Source organism: Meriones unguiculatus, chromosome 2 (genome assembly GCF_030254825.1).
Source record: "Meriones unguiculatus strain TT.TT164.6M chromosome 2, Bangor_MerUng_6.1, whole genome shotgun sequence".
NCBI classification, from domain to species: domain Eukaryota; kingdom Metazoa; phylum Chordata; class Mammalia; order Rodentia; family Muridae; genus Meriones; species Meriones unguiculatus.
The window spans coordinates 145,037,503-145,062,718 of record NC_083350.1 but is presented as its reverse complement, the minus strand read 5'-3'; the positions used below and the strand labels follow the sequence as shown (position 1 = coordinate 145,062,718).

General features: G+C 37.4%; 1 protein-coding gene across 1 annotated transcript in view; it reads right to left on the bottom strand.

Moving 5' to 3' along the window:
• Positions 1-1,240: 1,240 nt before the first annotated feature.
• The window catches only part of Adad1 (adenosine deaminase domain containing 1), a 33,385-nt gene continuing 9,409 nt past the window's right edge, over positions 1,241-25,216 (bottom strand). Inside the window, exons 7-12 of the mRNA XM_021632302.2 lie at positions 22,629-22,752; positions 20,404-20,574; positions 19,104-19,333; positions 12,082-12,319; positions 6,675-6,807; positions 1,241-1,696 (exon numbers count right to left, since the gene is read on the bottom strand). Of these exons, the coding sequence (XP_021487977.1) occupies positions 1,583-1,696; positions 6,675-6,807; positions 12,082-12,319; positions 19,104-19,333; positions 20,404-20,574; positions 22,629-22,752 (1,010 nt within the window). The 3' untranslated portion in view covers positions 1,241-1,582. The remainder of the gene's footprint in view (positions 1,697-6,674; positions 6,808-12,081; positions 12,320-19,103; positions 19,334-20,403; positions 20,575-22,628; positions 22,753-25,216) is intronic.

The following is a 25,216-nucleotide window of genomic DNA, read 5'->3' as shown; positions in this document are numbered from 1 at the left end:
CCTGCAGCTTATGGAAACAGATACAGAGACCCATAGCCGAAGAATAGGCCAAGTTCAGAGAGGAGTAGGAGGAACAGAAGGACCTGGAGGGGTCAAAGTCATCACAAGAAGACATACAGAATCAACTAACCTGGGCCCATGGGGGCTCACAGAGGCTGAACTACCAACCAAAGAGCATGCATGGGCTGGCCCTAGACCTCCTACACATATGAAGCAGTTGTGCAGCTTGATCATCATGAGGGTCCCTTAACAATGGGAGCAGGGGCTGTCTCTGACTCTGTTGCTTGCCACTAAATCCCTTTCCCCTAGCTGGACTGCCTTGCCAGGCCCCAGTGAGAGAGGATGTACTTAGTCCTGCTGCAACTTAAAGTGCCAGGGTGGGTTGGCCTTCCCTTTTCTGAGAAGGAAAGTAAGGAATAGGAGGAGGGGAGTATGAGAGTTGGACTGGGAGGAGAGGAGTGAGGGGGGCTCGGATCAGGCTGTAAAGTGATTAAATAAACAAATAAATAAATTGAGAAAAAGTGGCTACAATTTCAAAAATGAAAAATAAATATTTATAAGAAAACATCAACTAGAAAAATAAGCAAAAAATCAATAACTATCATAAAACTGTCTTAAGATGTAATTTGTTAATATATTTACATTGATCTATAAGAAACTGCCCATATTTTAATCATTTGTATCCTATAAAAATGCAGTTCCCCATGACTCAACCTAGTAAGTAGAGTCTAAAGCATCCAAAGACATCAGTGTCTTTACAGATTGGTTTCAGCACACATTTAGAGTAGAACAATGTCATCAGAGATAAGAGCTTGATAAAGCCCTGCTGGAAAAATAAAGAAAAATACTAAGTGATTAAGCTGTCTCTTTTATCTAACTACTGTATAAACAAAGATGTATTTCTCTCAACAATACTTTATTTCCCTAATTTATCTACTAATCTAATTATAAAAAAGTAAATTACATGTGTTATAAGTCCTAAAGGCTGCTTAAAATGGGAACTCTTTTTAAAGAATATCATTAATCATAATGATTTACCAGACTCTTTCCTTTCGTGATTATTAAGTCAGTATTTGGTGGAGTTTATTCATGAACTCCTGAATCACCAAGCAGGGTGAGTGGTATAGATCATACACTCAGATGCCTGCTAAACTTGTATTATTTTTATTCTTGTCTTTCACTTTTAACTATAAAAACCTATAATGGTATACCAGATACAGCGCTGGATATTACATGTGAATGGAGAAATTTAAAGTAAAGAGAAAAGAATATGAATTCTCTTTTATAGCCATTAAAAGGTTAATGGCTGCTTAAACTTTGTAAGGGTTGCAATAGCTTTATGTCTATAAAAATAATGGAAAATGTCTACATGTTTAGTCAGGTAATTCTTTTTATAAAAGGCAAAGGAGCATAATGTTTCAATGCAAGGTGACACGAGTATTTACACATTTTTAGCAATACCTGGACATTGTTGTTGCAAAACTTCCCCTGTGAAAGCTAAAGTCCCTACATTTTAAAACATTTTTACCAGTCAAACACACCAAAAATAAAAGATTTTTAATATGACAACATGTTGTCTAATTCACATACTAAATTGCTCTATACAGGGAGACTTCACAATCCAGGAGCCATAACCGTGCTGCTGCAAGTAGGCCTTCAATAGTGCTTTAGCTTCTTGATAGGGTCCAGACATACACTAGAGAGAGGAAAAGCTGAATTGTATCAACTCGGCTTATGAAGTAATAACCCCATACTGCTTAACTCTACATTTTAAAAAATGTAATGAAAAAACTCTGAATTTCTGTGCTAACTTAAAGCAATTCTTTCCCAACATGCCTAAACAGGCAATTTTTCTTGTTGTTTAATGTTTTAATTAAGGGTAAATAAATTCACGACAGAAAAACTTAAACACCGAACCTAAACTACCATTGCTATTTTCATGTGTTCTCATTTTGTATAAATGAACATACATATTCCTTTAAAAGGCTTCCTTTACTGAAGTCTGATTTAGGACAAAACTTACCCACTGCAATTTGGTCTTTGTTCAAGTTATTGGGAGGTACAAGTGTCACCAAAATCCAGTGGCAATGCAACTTCACCACCTCTAACCCTTCCACTGTGCCCACCTGCAGTCAGTCTGTACCCACCTTTGACCCTAGCCCCAGGCAGCTACATATTCTTCTGTCTCTAGATTTCTTTTCCTGGAAGTTTCATATAAGTTGATCACTACAGTAAACATTCTGCTACGTTAGGCTAGCACAATATTTTCCAATTCATGCTATTTCATGTCAGGATTGGTTCTTATTGTCAATTAACACCATTGTATGAGTCTATCACAGCTTATGATCTTGCAGTTTCCAGTTTTTAATATTAGAAAAATGGAGTTATAAACATTCGTGTAAGTTTTGTTTCTCATAAATAACAGTGGCACTGCTGAATCACATTGCAAATATGTTTTACCTGGGGCAGGGCGGGGCAGGGGCAAATTGTTTTCCAGTGGCTGTACCATTTTTTTGGTTTCACAGTAATGTGCCGGGCTTCATTTATACAAATCATCAGTAGCACTTGGTGAGGTCCATCTTCTGGACTACAGTTGTTCTGGACTACAGAGGTTTAGGGAAAGAGCCTGACTCCATCAAAGTGCAAGGTGAAGCAGTAAGTGCTGATGAAGAAGCTGAAGCAAATTCCTCAGCTCAGAGAACTAGCCAATGTGACTGTGTTACACACTGTTCAGTATAGAGAAATTAGCTCTACCTTGAAGAAGATATCATCTATGACTTAAAGGTAAGTCCATGCCTGGCTTAAAGTTTCAAAGAATAACTTGATTGTTGTTAATCAGACACTTGCTAAAAATGAAAGCCAATATTAATTTACTACCCAGAAATTCTTATAGCCATCAAAAGAATCATATTAAATCTATTTTTGTGATTTAGGAATAAAACAATGCAGTCTGGATGAAAGCACATCTGCTTACAGTATGGTTTACTGAAGATGTATGTATTTTTATTATTTTGAGACAAAGTCTTTTTATGTAGCTCAGGCTTGTCTCAAATTCACGATCTTCCTTCCTCAATCTCTTATGTGCTTAAGATGGGTTCTATTCTGGTAGAGGCTGTGAACGTTGTTGAAATAACAACAAAGAACTTAGAATACAACTTAAATTTACTTGATGAACAGTGGCAAGGTTTGAAAGAAGCTCTACTTGGCTTAAAATGCTATAAAAACATCCTCCACAGAAATTGTGCAAGAAAAAAAAAATGATTACTGTAACAAACCTCACTGCTGTCTTGAGAAACTGTAGACTTTTCAGCACATGGGGAAAAAGCATGATTGCTGACAGTTAGGCTAGCCTGAGCTATATACTGAGAGGCTCTGTTTCTAAACAGCAGCCATCTATATGAACTATCAGTGGAGAAAAGGAGGAGCACAGGTGGACAAGAGGGGAGAAAGAGCATGACTGGGAGGAGAGGAGGAACAGGGCCACAGCTGGGATACAAATTGAATAAATTGTAATAAATGATAATAATCAAGGAGATCAACAGAACCAGAAAATTTGAACACAGGGGTATTTCCAGAGACTACTATTCCAACCAAGTACCATGCATGGAGATAACCTAGAACTCCTACAGATGTAGCCCATGATAGTTCAGTGTCCAAGTGGGTTCCATAGTAATGGGAAGAGGGACTGCCTCTGACATAAACTGATTGGCCTGCTCTTTGATCACCTCCCCCTGAGGGGGGAGCAGCCTTACCAGGCCACAGAAGATGACAATGCAGCCACTCCTGATGTGATCTGATAGACTAAGATCAGAAGGAAGGAGAGGAGGACCTCCCCTATCAGTGGACTTGGGGAGGGGCATGTGTAAAGAAGGGGGAGGGAAGGTCGGATTAGGAGGGGAAGAGGGAAGGGTTTATGGGGGGATACAAAGTGAATAAAGTATAACTATTAAAGTTAAAAAAATTTCTGTTTTATTGAAATAATTTTTTTATTTTTAATTAATTAATTTATTACAAATTTTCACATTATATCCTGGCTGCAGGCCCCTCCCACATCTCCTTCTAGTCCCACCCACCCTCCCTCTTCTCCCCCTATGCCCTTTCCCTAGTCCCCTGATAGGGGAAGACCTCCTCCCCTTCTAGGTGATCCTAGCCTATCAGGTCTTATCAAAGCTGGCTGCAAAATGATGTTACCTACGCACTTAATATTGACTACAGTACTACACAAAGGTAACTGTTATACACATGGTCGTAAAACTGTGACTCCCTGTATTGAATGGTTTGGAACCAAACCTGCAATTTCCAAGGTGTGTCTACTTTAAGTTGTGAAACAGGCAAGTTTTCCAACTTGTTCTTGCTCAGAATTGCTTTGATTTTCTTTAGCTTCTGGATTTTACTGTAAACTTCATAGTTGAACATTCCTACAGAATGTCAGTAGCAATACAGATTTCTACACTGAGGCAGTAGGCAATTTGGAGATATCTGCCATCCTAACAACACTGAGGTTTCCAATTCATGGACTCACTTTTGGTTCCCAGCACTCACATCAGGAGGCTCACAACCTCCTTTAACTCCAGCTCTAGAGGATCTGATGCCCTTTTCTGTTCTCCACAGGTATGCACATATACACAGAATTCATACATAAACACATACATAAAAACAAAAACAAGAGAGTCTTATCTGTGATAATTCTAAATTAACATATGATCTAGCTCTTTCGGTTTGTTTTGTTTTGTTTCTCTGTGTAGCCCTTGATGTCCTGGAACTCACAATGTAGCCAGGCCTGCTTCTGCTTACTTAGTGCTGGGATTAAAGGTCTGCTTTGATCTAGCTTTTAAAGATATTCCAAATGATAAATTTTAGCTACTATTTCAGGTATAGATTCATTATAGTTTTTACTTACCCTAATAAATGGCTAAAATGATGTAATGTTTACATTATATTAGTAACATATCATTTTCTGTTTGAGCTAACTAAGAAGCTGGACCTGGAATAAGAGCTGTCCAAGCATGTCTGTCTCAAAGGTCCCCTTCTCTGTGGCAGAGAAGGAAGAAAAAACAACCCAACAGCTGAAGATTGAAATACTGCGCCCTTGCAAACAGCTTAAAGCAAATCATTTCCAATGGATGTTACTATTTGGCACCTAAAGCTGAAAAAAAAAAAAAAACCCCTACAAATTGTTATCCTCTGTCCAATATCAAGTTTACTCCCTCTGGCAGTAAATCTATGACTTTAGAGGCATTTTCATTCTGGTAAAACTATACTACCTGCCATTCAAACCAGAGAGATGAAGACGAGAATGACAGCAGCTCCAGGAAAGAACACAATTTTCTTATTCTTAAAGTTCTAGCATTTTTTCAAGAATATATAATTTTGTTATTTGAATTTTTTACCTTTAATTAATTTCTAGAGTTATGAGAGGGTGTTTTTGACTATTTTGTTCAGTTTTTATAGTTTTTACAAAAAGACCTGTAGCCTCTTTACATCATTGAAAATGGCAATGATCCAGAGAAGCTTCTATTTAGTTGTATGTGGTTATGTGTACCAAGGCTTATAGCTGGTATAACTGTATGTGGGAATATGCACAGATTTACAGTTGGTATTACTGCAAAAGGGTATGTGTACACAGGCTCGTAGGTGATTTAACTGTATGTGAGTATACATACATAGACTTGTGATTAGTGTAAGTGTATATACAGGCCTGTGTTTGGTATAATATGTGAATATGCACATAGGCTTGTAATTGATATGGTTGTAAGTGGGACTATATATACAGGCCTGTAGTTGATGTAACTTATTTTTTTTAACACATGAGGATTTTTTTATTACAAGCTATAACTTGGGCTCACACTCTCACCACTGCAGGGGTTGAGAGCCTCATGCTCAGGGTGGGCAGGTGATTTAAAGATTCCAGTCCTTCCCAGAGTGCCCAAAGCAGGAGAATTCCTGCCTGGCAAGTGTCTATTGGTTGAAACACAAAAGGAGATGTTACATTTTGAACTGATTGGCTATAGAAGGTCCTCAAACCATTAACTGTCTGGCTTCCCTTGTTTGGCTGTCCTAGGGAAGAGGGACGATCTGGGTTGGTTTCCTAGCAACTGTATCTTTGCGGGTAGAAAAAGAATGCAGTAAAGCTGTTTCCTCCCTCCCCACAGGTGGCTGGAATTCTTTATAGATAAAAAGTATAGTTTGACCATTCCAGTGCTGGAAAAATTGAGACTTTCAGACAACACTGTATTGTTAAAATCAGAAAAATCCAAATACTAATGATAACATGGTAGTGTGCATATGACATACCATATTAAATGAAAGTTTAATAAATAAAATTCAGTATGTGCTGTAATTTTAGGTCAGTGAGTCAGTGCTTGCCTTGAACAATCTATCCCTCCTGTCCCCAAAAATTTATTTAGAAAGAAAAAAAAACTATATTATCTCCTAAATCATGTCTAAATTAGGGCCTGGAATTAAACTTATCTTGAGGAATATATTATTATAAGACTTAACATTCTATAGTTAATAATGCCATGCAGAAAAAAGTTTTATTGTTTGTTTCTCTGGATATAACGAAAAGGTGTTAAACAAAATAAGTACTGCAATGTGTTATATTCAAAACTATTTAATAACTTTTGCTGTCTCCATGCATTTACCACATTGCTGTACTTTTGTGATCACTTTACCTTAGCTGCGTGGTATGTCCGAGCTTCAAGTAAATCATCTGTTTTAGCTTCTTTGGCAAGCAGATTAAATCGACTTAACATTGCAGCCTTACAAAGCCGACTTGCCATTGACAAACCACTTTTAAACGGGGAACTAAAGTTGAAAGAAATGAAACATTCAGTGATCAGTTAGTAGTTTATTGGCAACTATAGGGATTAAGTAACAGTTCACAAGTATTTGTGATCCTAGTTAGGCAGAAGAAGGCATGCAGTGAAGTTTTGTTAGATAAAAAGCATCCTCAGTGCTTCACTGCTGTCAGAAGTTAATTCAACTTGTTACTGTACTACATCAAAAGTTAAAACAGAAAATTTATTTGAAGTAAAATCAATCTATAGTAATACAAATTAAAGCAGTGATTCTCCCATGATTAACTTAAAATACCGTCTGGAAATACCTTCTGGAGTGATGGCAACCACTGAATTTTGATGATAGTAATAGGTGATATGAATGGATACATGTATCAAGTCTGAAATTATACCGTGCATTCTCAGTAAGCGACTTTAATTTAGAAAGCACTACTTCACAACCACCCACACATGTACACCTGTGTGCATGCACATGTGTGCACTAATTATTTGTATGTTCTATTAAAACTGCTTCCACAGAGCACAAAGCTTTGTACAAAGTAACTTTTCCCTTGTTATAATTTATTAGTTGTTCTTGTGACAGATGATCAAAACTGTTAAAACCCCCCATTCTCTAGGTTTCCATGTAGCTTTTCAGAGCCACTCATTTCCTTGAATTTGTGCTAGCCTTATGATTTGTTATGGCGAACAAAGAGAAAATATGCCCTATGTTCTCTTGAGACTCCTTCATGTTTAGGCAAGTGGTCTGGGATTAGACTACTAAAGGGCAAAGAACAGATATACCTTTGTGAGATCAACCAAAATGACTTACTTGACTCACACCTGACTCCAGATGCCTGAGGGAGTTCTAACCAGATCCAGAAGAATCATTCAGCTGATCCAAACATTTATTGAGAAGTAACAATACACTGTTGCCTTAAACCACTGAATTTTGAGGTGGTTTATATGTAGCAAATGTTAGCATGCACTCATGTATATGATGAAATCTAAAGATCTCTGTATATATATATATTGGCAGGTTTTCTGTAAATTTCTTGGGCTTTTCAGCATAACAGGGAGAACAAAGAAGAGGAGAATGTGCCTAGTGTTTGTGAGGTGCTGGGTTCAGCCTTCAACATCCCCCTAACAGTGGCAGTTTTACCTCCTTTGCCCTGATATTTTGTTTCTCACTTTTCTCTAATCCAGCAAGCATCCTGACATCGCTAATCATGATAGTATTTTTGAGTCAATAAGGCTGTATTTTGTTCTGCAACAAACCATCTATTATTCTTTTTACTTTTACTCCATAGAAAACCTCGGTTATATGCTCTAGTAGAATAACGCTATGACTAAATGGTGATAAGGAATTTATAGTTTGGTGTCACCTCTGCTACCACTCTTAAACTTGTGGAAAAACTTCCTGTGTACAACGTCTAACTACTTTAATATGCTGCTGATTTTTTTTGTTGCAGTTTTGATTATTTGGAAGCTTTTTTTGTAAATTCTGTGTGTATGCTGGGGAGGAAGTAATCTTTCAACATGTTTCAGGTACAACATGAGCATTTCATTAAGGATCAGTGGATCCCTGACAGGCATGGTGGGTCACACTGTAACCTTAACTCTTTCAACAGGCTGAGGCAGGGTAGCTGAGAGACTAGCCAGGTGTTCTGGTGCACATATTTACCCCCAGGACTTGGGAGGTAGAGGCAGGTGGACTCCTGAAATCTAGGCCAGCCTGGTCTGTAGAGCAAGTTCTAGGATAGCTAGGGCTACACAGAGAAACCCTGTCTTGAAAAACCAAAAGGCAAAACCAAACCAAACAAACCTGAGACTAGCCTACATAGGGAGGCTCTGTCTTCACACACACACACACACACACACACACACACACACGGATGTTCTGATTTTTTTTTATCTATGTGCGTGTGAATGAATATGCTAATATGCATACATACATGTTATGTATTCTTGGAATCCAGATAGGCAGTCAAATCCCCTGGAACTGGAGTTATAGGTAATTTTGATCCACCCCATGTGGGTGCTGGGTATCAAACTCCTGTCTTGTGCAAGATCAGCAACTGTTCTCAACCATTCAGCCATCTTCGGCACTTAGATGTTTTCTTTCTTTTTCTTGTTTAATCTTAGTTTTTTGTTGCTTTCTGTTTGCTTGTTTAAAACATTTTTTAATTGAAATAAAATGATCTCCCTTTCCTTTCCTCCAGCCTATCCAATGTTGTCATCTCACGGTGACAGCCTCTTTTCTTCCTCCTCCTCCTCCTCCTGTGTGTGTGCGTGCACCTGTGCACACGTGCATCCTAACTATAGCTACCTGATATCTGACTGACAAAGAGGCAAAACATACACTGAAGAAAGAACAGCATCTTCAACAAATGGTGCTGGGGAAACTGGATGTCCACATGCAGAAGACTGAAATTAGACCTTTATTTATCACCCAGGACAAAACTTAGATCTAATTTCCTGAGCAGATAGGAAAGTGCAAACTGAAAGAACTTTGTGCTCTAACCAAGCAGAATGACTAAGATAAAAACAAAGGGCAAGTGCTAGGGAATCTGAGGAGGAGAAACACTTCCACTTACTAACTTTGAATGGGAATGCAAATGGGTAGAGCTACTCTGGAAATCAGGAGGGAAAAATCCTTAAAAACATCAACAAATTGAGAATTGTTCTTTCAAGGTCTGTAAAGAACTGTTTTGGTATTTTGATGGGAATTGCACTGAGTCTGTAGAATGCTTTTGGCAGGATGGCCATTTTCACTATGTTAATCCTACCAATCCATGAGCATGGGAAATCTTTCCATCTTCTGAGATCTTCTTCTAATTCTTTCTTCAGAGACTTGAAGTTTTTTTTTCATACAGGTCTTTCACTTGCTTGGTTAGTCACACCAAGATACTTTATGTTACTTGTGGCTATTGTGAAGGGTGTTGTTTCCCTAATTTCTTTCTCAGCCTTGTTGTCTTTTGTATACAGGAAGGCTATTGATTTTTTTTTTGAGTTAATTTTGTATCCAGCCATTTTGCTGAAGGTATTTATCAGCTAAAGGAGTTCTCTGGTAGAATTTTTTGGGTCACTCATGTATACTACCATATTATCTGCGAACAATGACACTTTGACTTCTTCCCTTCTGCTTTGTATTCCCTTTATTTTCTTTAGATGTCTAATTGCTCTAGATAGGACTTCACCCCAACCAAAGAACATGCATGGAGAGGACCTAATACCCCTGCTCAGATGTAGCCCAAGCCCAAAGACTCATTCTCCCAGTGGGTTCCCTAGTAAGGGGAACAGGGACTTTCTTTGGCATGAACTCAGTGACAGGCTCTCTGATCACTTCTCCCTGGGGGGTGCAGCCTTGCCAGTTCACAGAGGAAGACATTGCAGCCACTCCTGATGAGACCTGATGAGCTAGGGTCAGACAGAAGGGGAGGAGGACCTCCCCTATCAGTGGTCTACGGTGGCAGCATAGGGGAAGAAGAGGGAGGGAGGGATTGGGAGGAGACGAGAGGGGTGGCACAGCCAGGATACAAAGGGAATAAACTGTAATAAATAATACATTTTTAAAACTAAAACCATACAGGTAAACAACAACAAAAATTCTTACTTGACCCAGCTATACTATTCCTGGGCATACACCTAAAGAACTTGATAACCTACTCCACAAATATGAGATCAGCCATGTTCATGGGCTGCTCTATATTTATAATAGCCAGGAAATAGAAACAATCTAAACCTAAACACCCCTCAGTAGAAGAAGGGGTAATAAAAATGTGGTACCTACATAATTCAATAAAAAATTAAGACATTTTTGGGAGGCTTGGTATGGTGGCTTGTGCGTTTAAGCTCAGCAGTTTGTGGAGGCAGAGTCAGCGGATTGCTGAGCTCCAGTCTGGCCTGGGTTAGACAGGGAGACCCTGGCTTTAATATTTTTTTTCTTTTGATAGAGTCCTTTAGGGCTCAAATACCTAAAAATCTAACAGGAACAGAAACAGCAACAACCACCACCACAACAAAAACCAAGTACCTTTTTGTTAAAAAGCTCAGGCTGGTCTAAACTCAAGATCCTCCCTGTTTTCTCCTCTCTGGTGCCAGGATCAGCACCACTAGACTGGGCTTTTTTGCTTTACTGTGAGTCTTTTGGACCTAGAATTCCCATAGCCTAAGAGTTGGACACATCCACTGCTTTATTTTCATTATTTGCAAATCCTTAGCCATAATAAAAAATTAAGCCAATTTCACATTAATATATCCCATTTTGTCACGCCGTTATTATCTGAGTTTTAAAATACTTTGAATTGTTTGATTTTGTAAAGTTGAAATCTATACAATCCAAAGCCCAGACAATGCATTAACTCTGCTAAGAGTAGTCTGTGGTATTCTTGGCTTTATCTTGAGTATTATGCTTGATGATATTCATACCAAGAAATAGTAGTATTGGTCTTGATCAAATGTTGTTCCAATAAAAAGCACAGAAACACGAAAAAAAAAAAAAAAAAAAAAAAAAAAAGGCCACTAGCAGAACACTGGCCTGCTCAGGGCTGCTTGTGTGCATGGGGACAGGTTCATATACTGCATCTAGATAACTTATCATGGCTATAGGCCTGAGGAAAAACACTTCTCCTCCCTTGGGCACTGAGCTTTTAACATTACTCACTGCTCATTTAAAAAGTACATACTAAGTACTAGAAGGTTTTATTTTTATTCAATAATATATTGCAGGAATATTACAAAGAAATATCTGAAAGTCATAGAACAGTATGGTTGAAAACAATGCCTTTGGAAATGTCTAGATTAGAATTTCAGTTTGTAATCCTTACTACAGGAGTGATTTAGATAAAATATTAGAAAAATCATATGTGACTAATATGGCTATCATAATAGAAGGCAATATAACATGTTATAATAGTTCTTACACTTATGTGTCCATATTATTTGGGATAGAATGTTAAAAAATACAGATTCCTAATCTCAGATCCAGAAATTCGTATTTCGTAGAACAAATTCTATGATTCTGATGCAAGATGATGTTTTAACACACACAGGGTCTAGAGCCAGACTCCTTTGGTTTAAAGGCTGGCTTCATCATTTTTTATATAACTTCTCTAAGCTTATATTACTCAAAAAAAGGGAATTTATAATGAATATGATGTCAGCAACCTCTCCACACCCAGTAAAAATTGTTCAGAATTCAACAAATAATATACAGAATTGTTACTTTTTTATTTCAATAAAATACCTTCTTTTGCTTAATATATGATTTTTTTTTAAAAGAGAAAGTAGTAATTCTAACCTTTCAGTGATCTTCCCACTTAGGCCATCCACAATCTCCAAAGAATTGTCCCCTTGTGCCCAGTTCAAACTGAGTGATTTGTGGTCCAAGTTTATTTGCAGTGGATATGCAGTGGGCACTAAGCTAATGTGAGGTCTGTTGACCAAGTAAAACATGGGCAGTTTTGAAGTGAGTGCATCATCAACACGTTGATTTATTGCAATTTCTAAGCCTCTAGTGTCATTGCAATTCCCATCACCTAGAAAGCAAAAACAAAACAATTCAGCAAATTTAAGATCAAAAGAAAAGGTAGTGTTAAAAAACAAAAGATATTATGGGGGGATACAAAGTGAATAAAGTATAATTAATAAAAATAAAAAAAAACCAAAAAGAAACCAAAATATAAATGGGAATGGGTTAACTGTAAACAATCCAAAGCTCACTTTTCTTTTAATTTTCTCTATCCTACATCTATTCTCTTAACTGCTATTTCCATATATTTTACCAGAGACAAGGTAATAACAGAATTTTCATTTAAAAAGGCTCAAAAAAATACTGAAGTAATACAAGTGAATAAAAGCAGAGAACCAGGGGCTGGAGAAACGGCTCAGGGTAAAGAGCACTGTCTGTTCTTCTAGACGACCAGTTTGATTTCCAGCAAATACACAGTGCTTCACAACCTTCTCTAACTTCAGTACCAGAGGGTCTGATGACCTCTTTTGGCTTCCTCAGAAACAGCAAGTCCATGGCACACAGACACACATGCAGGCAAAATATCCACATACATAAAATTGAAAACAACTTAAAAAAGTAAATAAAGTAATGACCCACAAAGAAATGATACTTTTTACAAAGTGATGTCAGAAACTTTGCCAAAACTTTTCTCCTCATTCTGTCTTGATTTTCTGGCTTCACAGCAGGACATTTGCATTGGAACATCAAACAAATCTGATTGTTGGAAAAAGTCACTTAATTTTCTATACCTAACCACATATTAACTGTTAGAGGACCACAATGTTCCGGTTTCAGAACACAAAGTAATTCAAAGAATGAGCATTTTTGGCTAATACTATGAACAGTACCAAAAGCTTTGTATTCTCACAATGATGAGGACAGTAAAGGTGTTCACAAGAGACACTAGTGCTACTCACTCTGGCCATCAAACTACTAAAAGAATGAATCCCAAGAAATAGGAAAAGACTAGAACCCTGATGGCAGACAGGCAAGGGTGGGGGTTGTCTCCTCAGACAACCCTGCAGAAGAAACAGCTGAGACGATGGTGAGTGGGACCAGACGGTAAAGGGAACGGTTAACTATGCATGCCTCTTGCCCTTAAACCTAAGCCTCCTACCTTTCCAAAACTACAATGAAGGGTTGCATACACTGTCCTTTGTATTCATATTCTTCTAAGTTAACATAGGCTTGGAATAATCAATATAAAGAACTGCTTTACAGAAGCTTTTCAGTTTCATGAGGTCCCATTTATTGATTAGAGCCTGCGCTGTTGGCGTTCTGTTCAGGAAGTTGTCTCCTGTGCCAGTGAGGTCAAGGCTCTTCCCCACTTTTTCTTCTAACAGGTTTAGTGTCTCTGGTTTTATGTTGAGGTCTTTGATCCACTTAGACCTTAGTTTTGTGAAGGGTGATAAATATGGATCTATTTGCATTTTTCTACATGTAGACATACAGATAGACCAGCACCAAAAGGACACTGTTGTCAAAACAACAGACTATAGATTGGGAAAGAATCTTCACCAACCCTAGTGACAGATGGCTAATATCCAGAATAAATAAAGAACTAAAGAAGTTAAACACCAACAAACCAAGTAATCCAATTAAAAAATGGGGTACAGAGCTAAACAGAGAATTCTCAATAGAGGAATATAAAATGGCAGAGAAACACTTAAAAGAAATGTTCAATGTCCTTAGTCATCAGGAAAATGCAAATCAAAAAGACCCTGAGATTTCAGTTTACACCTATCAGAATGGCTAAGATCAAAAACTCAAGTGACAACACATACTGGAGAGGATGTGAAGAAAGGGGAACCTTCCTCCACTGCTGGTGGGAATGTAAACTTGTATAACCACTTTGGAAATCAATCTGGCACTTTCTCAGACAATTAGGAATAGTGCTACCTCAAGATCCAGCTATACCACTCCTGGGCATATGTCCAAAATATGCCCAACTATACAACAAGGACATTTGCTCAACCATGTTTACAGCAGCTTTATCTGTAATAGCCAGAAACTGGAAGCAACTTAGATGTCCCTCATTGGAGGAATGGATACAGGAATTGTGGTACATTTACACAATGAAATACTACTCAACTATTAAAAACAAGAAAATCATGAAATTTATAGGCAAATGGTACTAGAAAAGATCATCTTAAGTGAGGTAACCCAGAAGCAGAAAGACACACATGGTATATATTCACTCATAAGTGGATATTAGACTTATAGGGTAAATATACTAAAATCTATACTCCTAAAGAAGCTAAACAACAAGGAAGACCCTAGCAAAGATGCTCAATCCTCACTCAGAAGGGCAAACAGGATAAATATCATAAGTAGGAGAAGACAGGGAAAGGACAGGTGCCTACCACAGACAGCCTCTGCAAGACTCTACTGATTGAGGTTTTGAAGCAGAGGCTGAGACTCATAGCCAAACTTTGGGCAGAGTGCCGGGAACTTATGAAATAAGGGGGAGATAGAAAGAGCTGGAGGGGACAGGAGCTCCAAAAGGAGACCAATTGAGCCATAAAACCTGAGCCCCAAGGGCTCTGAAGAGAATGATACCCTAGTACAGGGAGCAGGGACTTTCTCTGACATGAACTCAGTGGCTGGCTCTCTGAGCACCTCCCCCTAAGGAGGTGCAGTACAGCCTTGCCAGGCCACAGAGGAAGACAATGCAACCAGTCCTGATGAGACCTGATAGGCTAAAGTCAAATAGAAGAGGAGGAGGACCTCCTCTATCAGTGGACTAGGGAAGGGGCATAGGGGGAGGAGAGGAAGGTAGGATGGGGTTGGGAGGAGATAAGGGAGGGGCCACAACCAGAATACAAACTGAATAAACTGTAATAGATGACGATGATGATAATAATAATAAAGAACTGTAGAGTCACTGGCATGACTCACTGAGTTTGATCACGGAACCCATATACTGGAAGGAGACAACCTATTCTTGCAAGTTGCCTTCTGACCTCCACATGCACATATATAGTATTACATGTGAATACACTAATACAAATAAAATGTAATTTAAAAATTATTTTAAATGTTTATTATAAACATTCTATAAGACTTAAGAGAAAGGGAGATAAAGTCATCTCCAAAGAATTAAATTTAATCTGTAATGCTCCTTGCTACAGAATCAAAAGGAAAGCCAAGCTCAACCATATAAAGGAAGAAGTTTGTAAAGAACTAGAGCTGCTCAATTAACACACCTGGATGTCCTCACAACTATACTCTAAGGACCGTGTTAACACTAGGCCTAGATGATTGCCTATTCAGAATGGCATTTACTAGGTGCTATATGACACCTATAGTAAAGAAGCTATATGACACAAAAAAGTTTAATCAACTCTCAAAATCTTCCAGGTATCCAATCACACTCTTTTAGAATACAGTTGTTTAAGTGAGAATTGCTAAAAATGTGAGGCATTCAACTACCTGTGTCAGACCACACTGAAGATTCTCTAAACTGTGTGCTCTTGGTTTTATACTACGGATTTCAAAAGTTCCAGAAATCTTAATTTTCTTACTCATACACATAACACATTTTCTAGGTTATACCAGACAGATCACTAATTGTATGAGACCCACAGAGATGCTGAAAGGAAAAATCTGAAGCAATTTTCCAAAGCCATTTTCTTTCCATTGCCTGTATATTCCCAGCCGCCTGAGCTGGTACAAGATGGCAGTCAAATGACCAGATCTAATTTTGATGTTCCTGTTCCAAACCACTAACCAAATATGTAAAAGAATCAATGTCTATCCTCTTATTCAACATTATAACTACAGTATGAATTTACATCATGCAAATGATAAAACTTAACAAAAGCTCTGGTCACCAAATCTGTGATTTGCAAGAATACACACACATTTCCTAGATCCCATACATATTTATTAAGAACAAAGAGAATCTACTACAGAAGATTTAGAAAAATTTGACATATGTTGAGGAAGAATTCAAATTGATTGAAACTGGATAGTAAGAACATCAGTCAACAATGCAATCTAAAAAAGTATCAAACCGTAGTTCCCAATGGATTGTAAGAGAGGACGATGACTGAGTGTGAGTAAACAGGTTTTCTTGCCCACAGTTAGTGGGGAGGTGAACCAGGAACTATTTAGTAACATTTTAAAAGGTTTCACATCTTTGAATTCTAACTTTTACTTCCAGGATTTCATCTTATAAACATACTTCACATGTATGAATAATAAGTATGAAAAGGTCATTCACAACATTTTAGTAACTGCACAAGATCAGATACAATTCAGAAGTTAATCAACTGGTACCTAGTTAAATAAATTATGATATACATTGTAACATAAAAGGAACAATAAAGAAGTTATTTACATATACATATGTAAAACTTTCCAAGATTTTTTATTAAATGATAAAGCTGATAAGGAAAGTATAAATTGGATGTTCCTGTTGATATTTATTCAAAGTATAAAATATAAAGAAAAAAATACATACACTTATTCCAATAAAGTATAACTCAACCATCCATAGAAGAAAAAATAAAAAACTAACTATAATATATGCTTTCACAGAAATAAAATGGGTGCCTAAGGAACTATAGTGGGAGAGAGACTTTTTGCTAAATCTTTTGAATTACAAATCAAATTAATGTATTTCCTCTACACTTAAAATATAGCTAATATTAGCAAAATAAATGATAACTATTTTCTGTTTCATAACACGCATTATGAAATGGAACATACACATTGAAAGGCCAGGTGTGGTGTCACATGTCTGTAAGCCTAGCATTTGAGAAGCAGAGGCTGGGAGATCAAGAGTTTAAGGCTAGTCTCAGTTACATAGGGGGTTTGAGGTCAGCCTGGTCTACATGAGATCCTGTCACAAACAAACAAACAAGCAGGAAATCAGAGAGATCTCAAACAAGTTAACAATGTCTCTAAAGGTCTTAGAAAACAAAACAAGCTGAATTCAAAAGCAACAAACAGAAAGAAATACTTAAGGATCCTGATGAATTAATAGCATGAATTTAAAAAAATACAAAGAGTAGGTTATTTGAAAATATAAACAAGATTAGTAAATCATTCACCAAAGTAATCAAAAGAATCAATATAATTAAGCGATGAGACCAAATGCTCATTAGGGAATACTCTGAAAACCTAGATTCCTAAATGCCAGGAAATTTGCAAGAAACAGGAAGTTCCTTGATATACATAACCTACCAAAATTCAATCAAGAGCATATTAACAAGTTAAAAAAATCTGTAATGAGCAATGAATTTAAACTAGTAATAGTCTCCCAATGAAGAAAGCCTAGAACTAAATGGAGTCACTATAGAAGTCTACTAGAACTTTTAAGAACTAATACTAGCTAGTCTACAAGACAGAAAGAGATGAAACACTACCAAGTTGCTCTACGATATCAAAGACCAGACAAAGACACAACAACTATATACTAATTGCCTCCAACAACACAGATGTAAACATTCTCAGTGGAACACTTGCAAACCAGACTCAATGACACATGCAGGATGGGTACCATGTTCAGTTGGTTTCATTCCAGACATTTAAAGATGGATGTTTTAGCATATACAAATGAATGCTTTATTATACAGAACATAAACTTAGGGATAGAAATCATACCATAACCTCAATAGAAACAGGAAAACCCTTTGACAAAGCTGAGTATATCTAAATGAGGAAAGCCCTGAAAAAATTAGGATAGAAGAAACATTCACTATGTGACAGATTTCCAGCCAAAATTATACTAACTAGGGAAAAACCTCAAAATGTTTCCTCTAAAGTTAGCAATGAAACAAGGATGTCCACCTATGTACACTTACTCAATATAGTGTAGAACCTGCAGCTAGAATCTGAAGGCGGGATAAAAATAAGTCAAAATCCCTATTTGCAAACATGTTTCTAGAAACAAAAACCCTAAATAGAGCTGGAAATAAATGCACAGTCAAGTGCATTTATTGTTCTTGCAGAAGACCCAATTTGGTTCTCAGTATCCACACAGTTGCTCACAAACACCTGTAACTCCAATGCCAGGGGATCTGACACCTTCTCCTGGTCTTTGTACGCACCAAGAATGCACATGATACATATGCAAACATGCAGGCAAACACTCATACACATAAAAATAAAGAACTCATAAAATACTTTTAAAAGACTCTAAGTAGTAGATCATAAAACTATTAAATCTGACAAACATTTTTCTCAAGATAGGTTAAAAATCACTACTATTTCTATACACCACTAACAGACTTACAGAGAAAGAAATCAGAAAAAGAATCCTATTCACAATAGCTTTTTAAAACAGTATTTAGGAATAAATCTACCCAAGCAGATGAAGTATCTTTATAATGAAAACTTTAAAACAATAAACAAAGAAATTAAGAAAGACAGAATATGGAAAGACCTCTCATATCCATAGATAGGTAAAATTTATATTATTAAAATGGATAACCAAAACCAATCTACAAAGTTGATGCTATGCCCTTCAAAATACAAAATGGCATTCTTCACAGAATTAGTTAAGGACAATCAAATAATTCCTATGAACACAAAGATCCAAAGAACCAAAATTATCATGAGCAGAAAAACAATTCCTGATCTCAAATTATTCAGTAGAACCATCATGAAAAACAGCATACTTCATGTGAGCATGCACGCACACACACCCACACCCCTGACATGTAGACCAAAATAGAACAGAAAACCAGAGTTAGAACATCTTCTAAGAAATGAATGCAAGTGTATGCAAAAGCTGTATATTAGAATGTCAAATATGGTGATTTTTTTTTCATTGAACAGACCCAAAATGTGCTAAAACTTACCAACAAGTATACTGCTGATATAAACTGGTTGTATAAAGTGACTCAGCAATGCTCCCTGTACACCAAGAACCTCCCATCTTGTCAGCTTGTCACTGGAAGACATACTGTTTACTCTATTAACCCCGTCTGCAGAACAGTAAACAGTCAGATAAATTTTGCCTTCAACAGCCACATGGAGACTCAGCTCTTCATTGGCTTCAAACGCAGAAATAGAATGTGGATTAAGGCGTCTAGAAAGAGAAAAAAAATTTAAGAAATACAAAATTGTTGAAAGTAAAATGTGCATTCTCTCTAACTGGTTTAATCTATCAGCACACACTTAATTCTAGTAACATGAACAGATGCAAACACAAAGAAAGTAGGAATGGATTTACTACCCCCAAAATTAATGCAAAACAAGTTACCAAACACACTGAGCTTTAGCAGTTTCCTACTATCATCATTCTTTATATCCCCTTTAACAGAATGAGAAGGCCTAGTGTGGTGGCCAACACCTTTAACTCCAGTATTTGGGAGGCAGAAGCAGGCAGATCTCCATGAGTTCAAGGCCAGCCAGGGCTATTTACTGAGCTGCTGACCCTTGCCAAAAAATTTACGACAAGCCTTGGCTATATAATGGGTTCAAGCCTAGTCTGGGATACATGAGACCCTATTTCAAAAAAACCAATAATAACAAAAATTCTTGTTCTTGTACTTTGAGAACAGATTTCTTCTATATAAAAAAGTTAAAAACAATAAAATAATGAAATGGAAAATGTTTTATTAAAAATGCACCTATGGTAAAATGTTAATAAAAATCTAAAGTTATTTTTCTTGAATTTTATCTATCCATAGATCTTATTTTCAAAGCAATTCCTAGAATTTTTATGAAAATGCTGCGCATAGCTATTTCTAGATGGTCAGGCTACAGGTGGGTCCTTCTTTTTTCACTGTTCTTATCCGTACTGTTCAGAGTTCATTTTATCTGATAGTACGGATTCATCAAAGCAATGACATTTTGACCATAGAACAGTTTTTACTCTCCATATTTGAATATGTATACTGTAAGACCCATAATTTCTTAAAGCTTGAGAAATGTTAAAAGCAGATTTTTCAAAAGAATAAAAAGTATTTTTTAAAACTGGTCATAGATCAGAGTGAGTGAAGAGGGAGTGGAGATCTGTTGTGCCCTGTAGCCCATAGATAACAACTTAAGGCTACACAGAGAATACACACACAAGCTGACTGTTTGAGAAGGATTCAGAACATGCATACAATGACCATTCTGCTATCTTTTAAAAACAACTTCCATAATACTTACAACTGTGACTTGATCTGGGCTGATCCTTTAGGCAACTGGTTCATGTAGAGGTAAATGTTGATGTTCTGTTTCAGAGTAAGCAGATTAGAAGCTGGTTCTGTACAAAAGATTGACTTTTCCATCATGGCAGGATTTTTGCTATAGAAGAGTAGAAGCTGTCTATAAAAGTACCTAAAATAAATGTTGTAAATTTAAGTAATAAAATTTATTGCAGATATATCTTAGTGAATATCAGAACTAAGTGTAACATGAACAATGTCTCTGTATGTCAAAAGCTTTGATATTGATAAGAGTCTTATAACTTTATCTAGTGAGAATTAAGTCCCTCAAGTTCTGGACTTCTTGGGCTGCTCTGTAGCTCATCTTCAAGGGTCATTGCTTCCCTACTATGCCACACTGCACATTTCAGTCTCTAACTATCATATCTTGCAAAGGACCCATTTCTCCAGGTTGCCCCTTTCTTCCTGAGATAGTTCTGAAGAGTCCACTTTTTCCTATCAAAACAAGTTACTCCTATTTTATTACCATCACAGTCATCAACAGTGTTTCTTAGTGGTGTTGAAGAAAAACCCAAGAGGACAGATACAACACAGGGAACATTACAGGTTGTACTATGAAGTGAGGTAGATATCCTGAAAGACAGCAACTTATCGGTGAGGGACCGATATTACTTTACTTAAAAAAACATCATGACTTTAAGGGATACTGTATTTACTCTCATCACCAGAAATATGTAATTAAATACCAATGTGTAACAATGCCAAGCATGAGAGAAACTTTACCCTTGAAAGGTAGCATTAAGGTCAGATCATTCCATCAGCATCAAGGAGGAATGGACAACAACGAGTTACAGTGTCCTATTGGGCTTCCACAGTAATGTGTGCACGTGTGTAGTATATGTACATAAGAATGCACGTGCAAATGCTAGAACAGGGTGACAGGTGCATCCCTCAATTGTTCCTCCCTATTGTGTGGAGAAACTGCTTACAGTTTAGGCTAGGTTAGCTGGCCATTGAGCTCTCAGATCTGGCTGTCTCCACTCCCTAAGGCTAGGGTCACAGGAACATGCAGCCATGTCCGGCTCTGTATTCGCATTCTGAAGAGTGCAAGCGGGCCTAAATTCTTGCAGAGCAAGCTCACTTCCCTATCTTCCCACCACACTTCCCTAACAACTTTTAAGATTGTACAACTCTTTCCTTATGAAAGATTCCTACTTGCATTGTTTTTCAGGTAAAACAGGTCTAAAATTTGTTTTTAAATATTTCAGCAAGAAAAAAAAAAAGAACAACAGTGAGAATACAGAAATTAAATGCAGCAGAATGCTAATAACTGCTCAGTCTGCTTACTTCAACTTGGATTTGATATTTACTATAATGGAAATTTGTAAGAAGTTTAATGGCTTAAGAGAATAAAAAGTTGGTGCATATTTTGGAAGTAACAATTCCCACTGTTCATGTTTTTATATACAGAAACATCATTTTTGAATCACCTGTTTTTCCTTCCTCTTGTAAGGAGAATGATTGATCTGGGGGTGGGGAAGAGGAATATACTTCAACCCTTTTCCTTCTCTTGCTTTATCAGTCTAAAGTCGTGGTTTGCAACCTTCCTAATGCTGCAACCTTTACTGCACCTCATTTGTGGTGACCCCCAAACCATAAAACTATTTTGTTGCTACTTCATAACTGTAATTTTGCTACTGTTATGAACTGTCATATAAATATCTGATATTCAGGATATCTGATATATAACCTCTGTGAAGGGGTCACTCAACCCCACATGAGAATTGCTAGTCTAAAGGATACATTGTTTATACCCTGCTATTAAATAGAAGTAGAGTAAGTGAAGAATCTGCAACTGGAAGCCTGTTATTTTCTGGTGCTGCCTTTGGATAAGTAGATATAATTTAGAAGTGAAATAAGATCAAACTTAGTTTGTGCAAACCTAAAGTTACACTTCCCAATAACTTTAATCATTCAAAGATGGCATTTCTAACTTTAAAAAAATCTTACAGGGCTCTTAAAACTTAGTTCACAAAGAAGTCACCAAAATCTAGAGAAGACATTGTAATTACCATGGTGTGATTACCACAACATAAAAATATCAGATGACTTGGATTACAGGTTGTTAAATTCTTTGCTCTCCTATGAGTAAAGCTCCACTTTTAAACAGGGAAACTTCTATGTAGTTAATTTGGTCTGAGAATATTAACATATCCTTTACCTTACCTAAGGAGAGACCTTCTTGCTGTAACGACTGCGTGAGTATCATGCAGCACCCTTCCATTCGGCTTGATGCACTGGCTGTAGTTGTATTCACCTGTGCCTACAGCCACAACCTCATGATGTCCAGCTGAAAACAACAGCAAGTTGTTATTTAACCTCCCTCCTATGTTCAAATTCTACCTTTATCCTCATTTTTTTAATTTTAATTTTATTTTTTTATTATTAGTTACATTTTATTAACTCTGTATCCCAACTGTATTCCGCTCCCTTATTCCCTCCCAATCCCACTCTCCCTCCTTCATCTCTTCCCTGCCCCTTTCCAGGTCCCACTGATTGGGGAGGACCTCCTCCCCTTTCATCTGACCCTATTTTATCTTCAGGACTGGCTGCAAAGCCCTCCTCTGTGGCCTAGCAGGACTGCTCCTCCCTCGGGGGGTGGGGAGGTCAAAGAGCCTGCCATTGAGTTCCTGTTTGAAATAGTCCTTGTTCCCCTTAATATGGGAAACCAATTGGTTACTGAGCTACCATGGGCTACATCCAAGCAGAGGTTCTAGGTTATATCCATACATGGTCCTTGGTGGAGTTTAAGTCTCAGAAAAGACCCCTGTGCCCAGATATATTTGGTCCTTGTGGAGCTCCTATCCTTTCCACGTCATACTAACTCCCCTTCTTTCATATGATTCCCTGCACTCTACCAAAGGTTTGGTTATGAGTCTTAGTATCCGCTTTGAAACACTGCTAGGTAGAGTCTTTCAGATGCCTTCTGCGGTAGACTCCTGTCCTACGTCCAATGCACATCCCATTTGTCTTTCTAAGTGAGGATTGATCATCTTACCCCATGTCCACTTTCTTGTTTATCTTCTTTAGGTGTATAGATTTCATTATGTTTATCATATTTTGTAGGTCTATATAATTGAGTATATACCATGTTTATCCTCATTTTAAAAAGTTTATTTTTTATTTATGTGTATGCATACATCTGTTCTCATGCCACATGTATGCCAGTGCCCAAAGAGGCCAGAAAGTGTTGGAGCCCTTGAAACTGGAGTTTCAGGTAGCTATGAGTCGCCCAAAGTGGGTGCCGGGAACCAAACTCAAGTTCTCCGCAAAAGCAATAGTGCTCTTAACTACTGAGCCATATCTCCAGTCCCTATGGCCAATTTTCAATCAGATAATAACAGGAAAAGTAGTTCCAGGGGTCTTAGAGTGTTTTCAGAAATGAAATTTAAAAGTAGTTAGCTCAATATAAGTGGCAACTGTCTTATGTCATAGTACATCATGTATTTTTAATACAAGCACACAAATATCAAATAACCTTAACTTTCACTACGTATACAGCTAACAAGGCTCTTCTGTCCTGAACATTCTCTGTGATAGCTCCGATTTTCATCAATCTACTCAATCTCTCTATAAACTAAAGTATTTTTTTCTCTGTTCTACTGCACTGGTTTATTTTAAATAAAGTAAACCCCTATGTATTTCTCAGTAGTTTTTTTCCATTCACATTTTACTTTGCTCACACCTGAGATTCCATACTTTAAAAATGTGCAATTCAAACTGGCAGTCTTTTCTCCTCTCACATCCCAATCATGGATCCTTTTAATAGCCTAGTGGGCAGCTCATTGCTTTTCCTCCAAAAATAACAACAAAATTCTAAATATCTTTCTCTTTCGAACTTTTACTTCCATGTTGATGATTTCAGATAATCCCTAGTCTCAGCCTTTCAAACAAAGTTCAATTTACATTTTCAATCTGAAGGACTTAATAATTCAACAGAAATTAAAAACATCCCAGTGTGTACCAGGTCTGAATAGATGCTAGTTAGCTTCAATGTTGAAGAAAACATACTTCTACTAAGCAAGGGGGTAGGGAGGCTAAACACACCCCAAACTGTAATATGTGCTTTGAAGGAAACAACTATGGAGCTGACGTGAAAAATAAGACGTAAAAAAATCATGTAACGTAGGTGCGGAGTTAAAGCTGCAACCTAAGGGGGTAAAGGGCATTCACCTCAGAAGAAATCATGCAAGTTATCACCCTGAGGAAACAGGCTGTCAGCGGAGCTGCCCTAGAAAGTGTGTGTAGGTGTACAAGCTGCATGTGTGTGCATGTACAGAAGCCAGAAGAGGATGTCCAGACTGCTCTTCATTGCTCTCTGCCTGTTCCTCTGACGCAGGGTCTCTTCCTGAACCTGGGGCTTACCTCTCGGCTAGGCTGGAAGCCAGCAAACCTCAGCAATCCTCTTGTTTCCACCCTGTTCGGAACTAGGGTTACAGAAATTTAAAGAGAACACCCAGCTTGTTGTATGGTGTTGGGGTTCAAATTCTGGTTCTCATGATTGCTTTTAGCTGCTGAGACATTTCTCCAGCCCATTTCATTGTGAAATGTGTTCAGAACTGACATCAATGATGAGCCCTGTGGTACATAACTGACAAAAGCCTATCTACATGAATAGCATGCCAAAGTCAGAAAATATTTCTCATTTTTTATTATGGTATTTTTCAAACAAATTTTGCTTTTGATTTTCCTCCTTCAGTCCACTTCTCTATGTTACAGCTTTCCACCTCAGTAGGTTGCTTTCTGCTTTTATG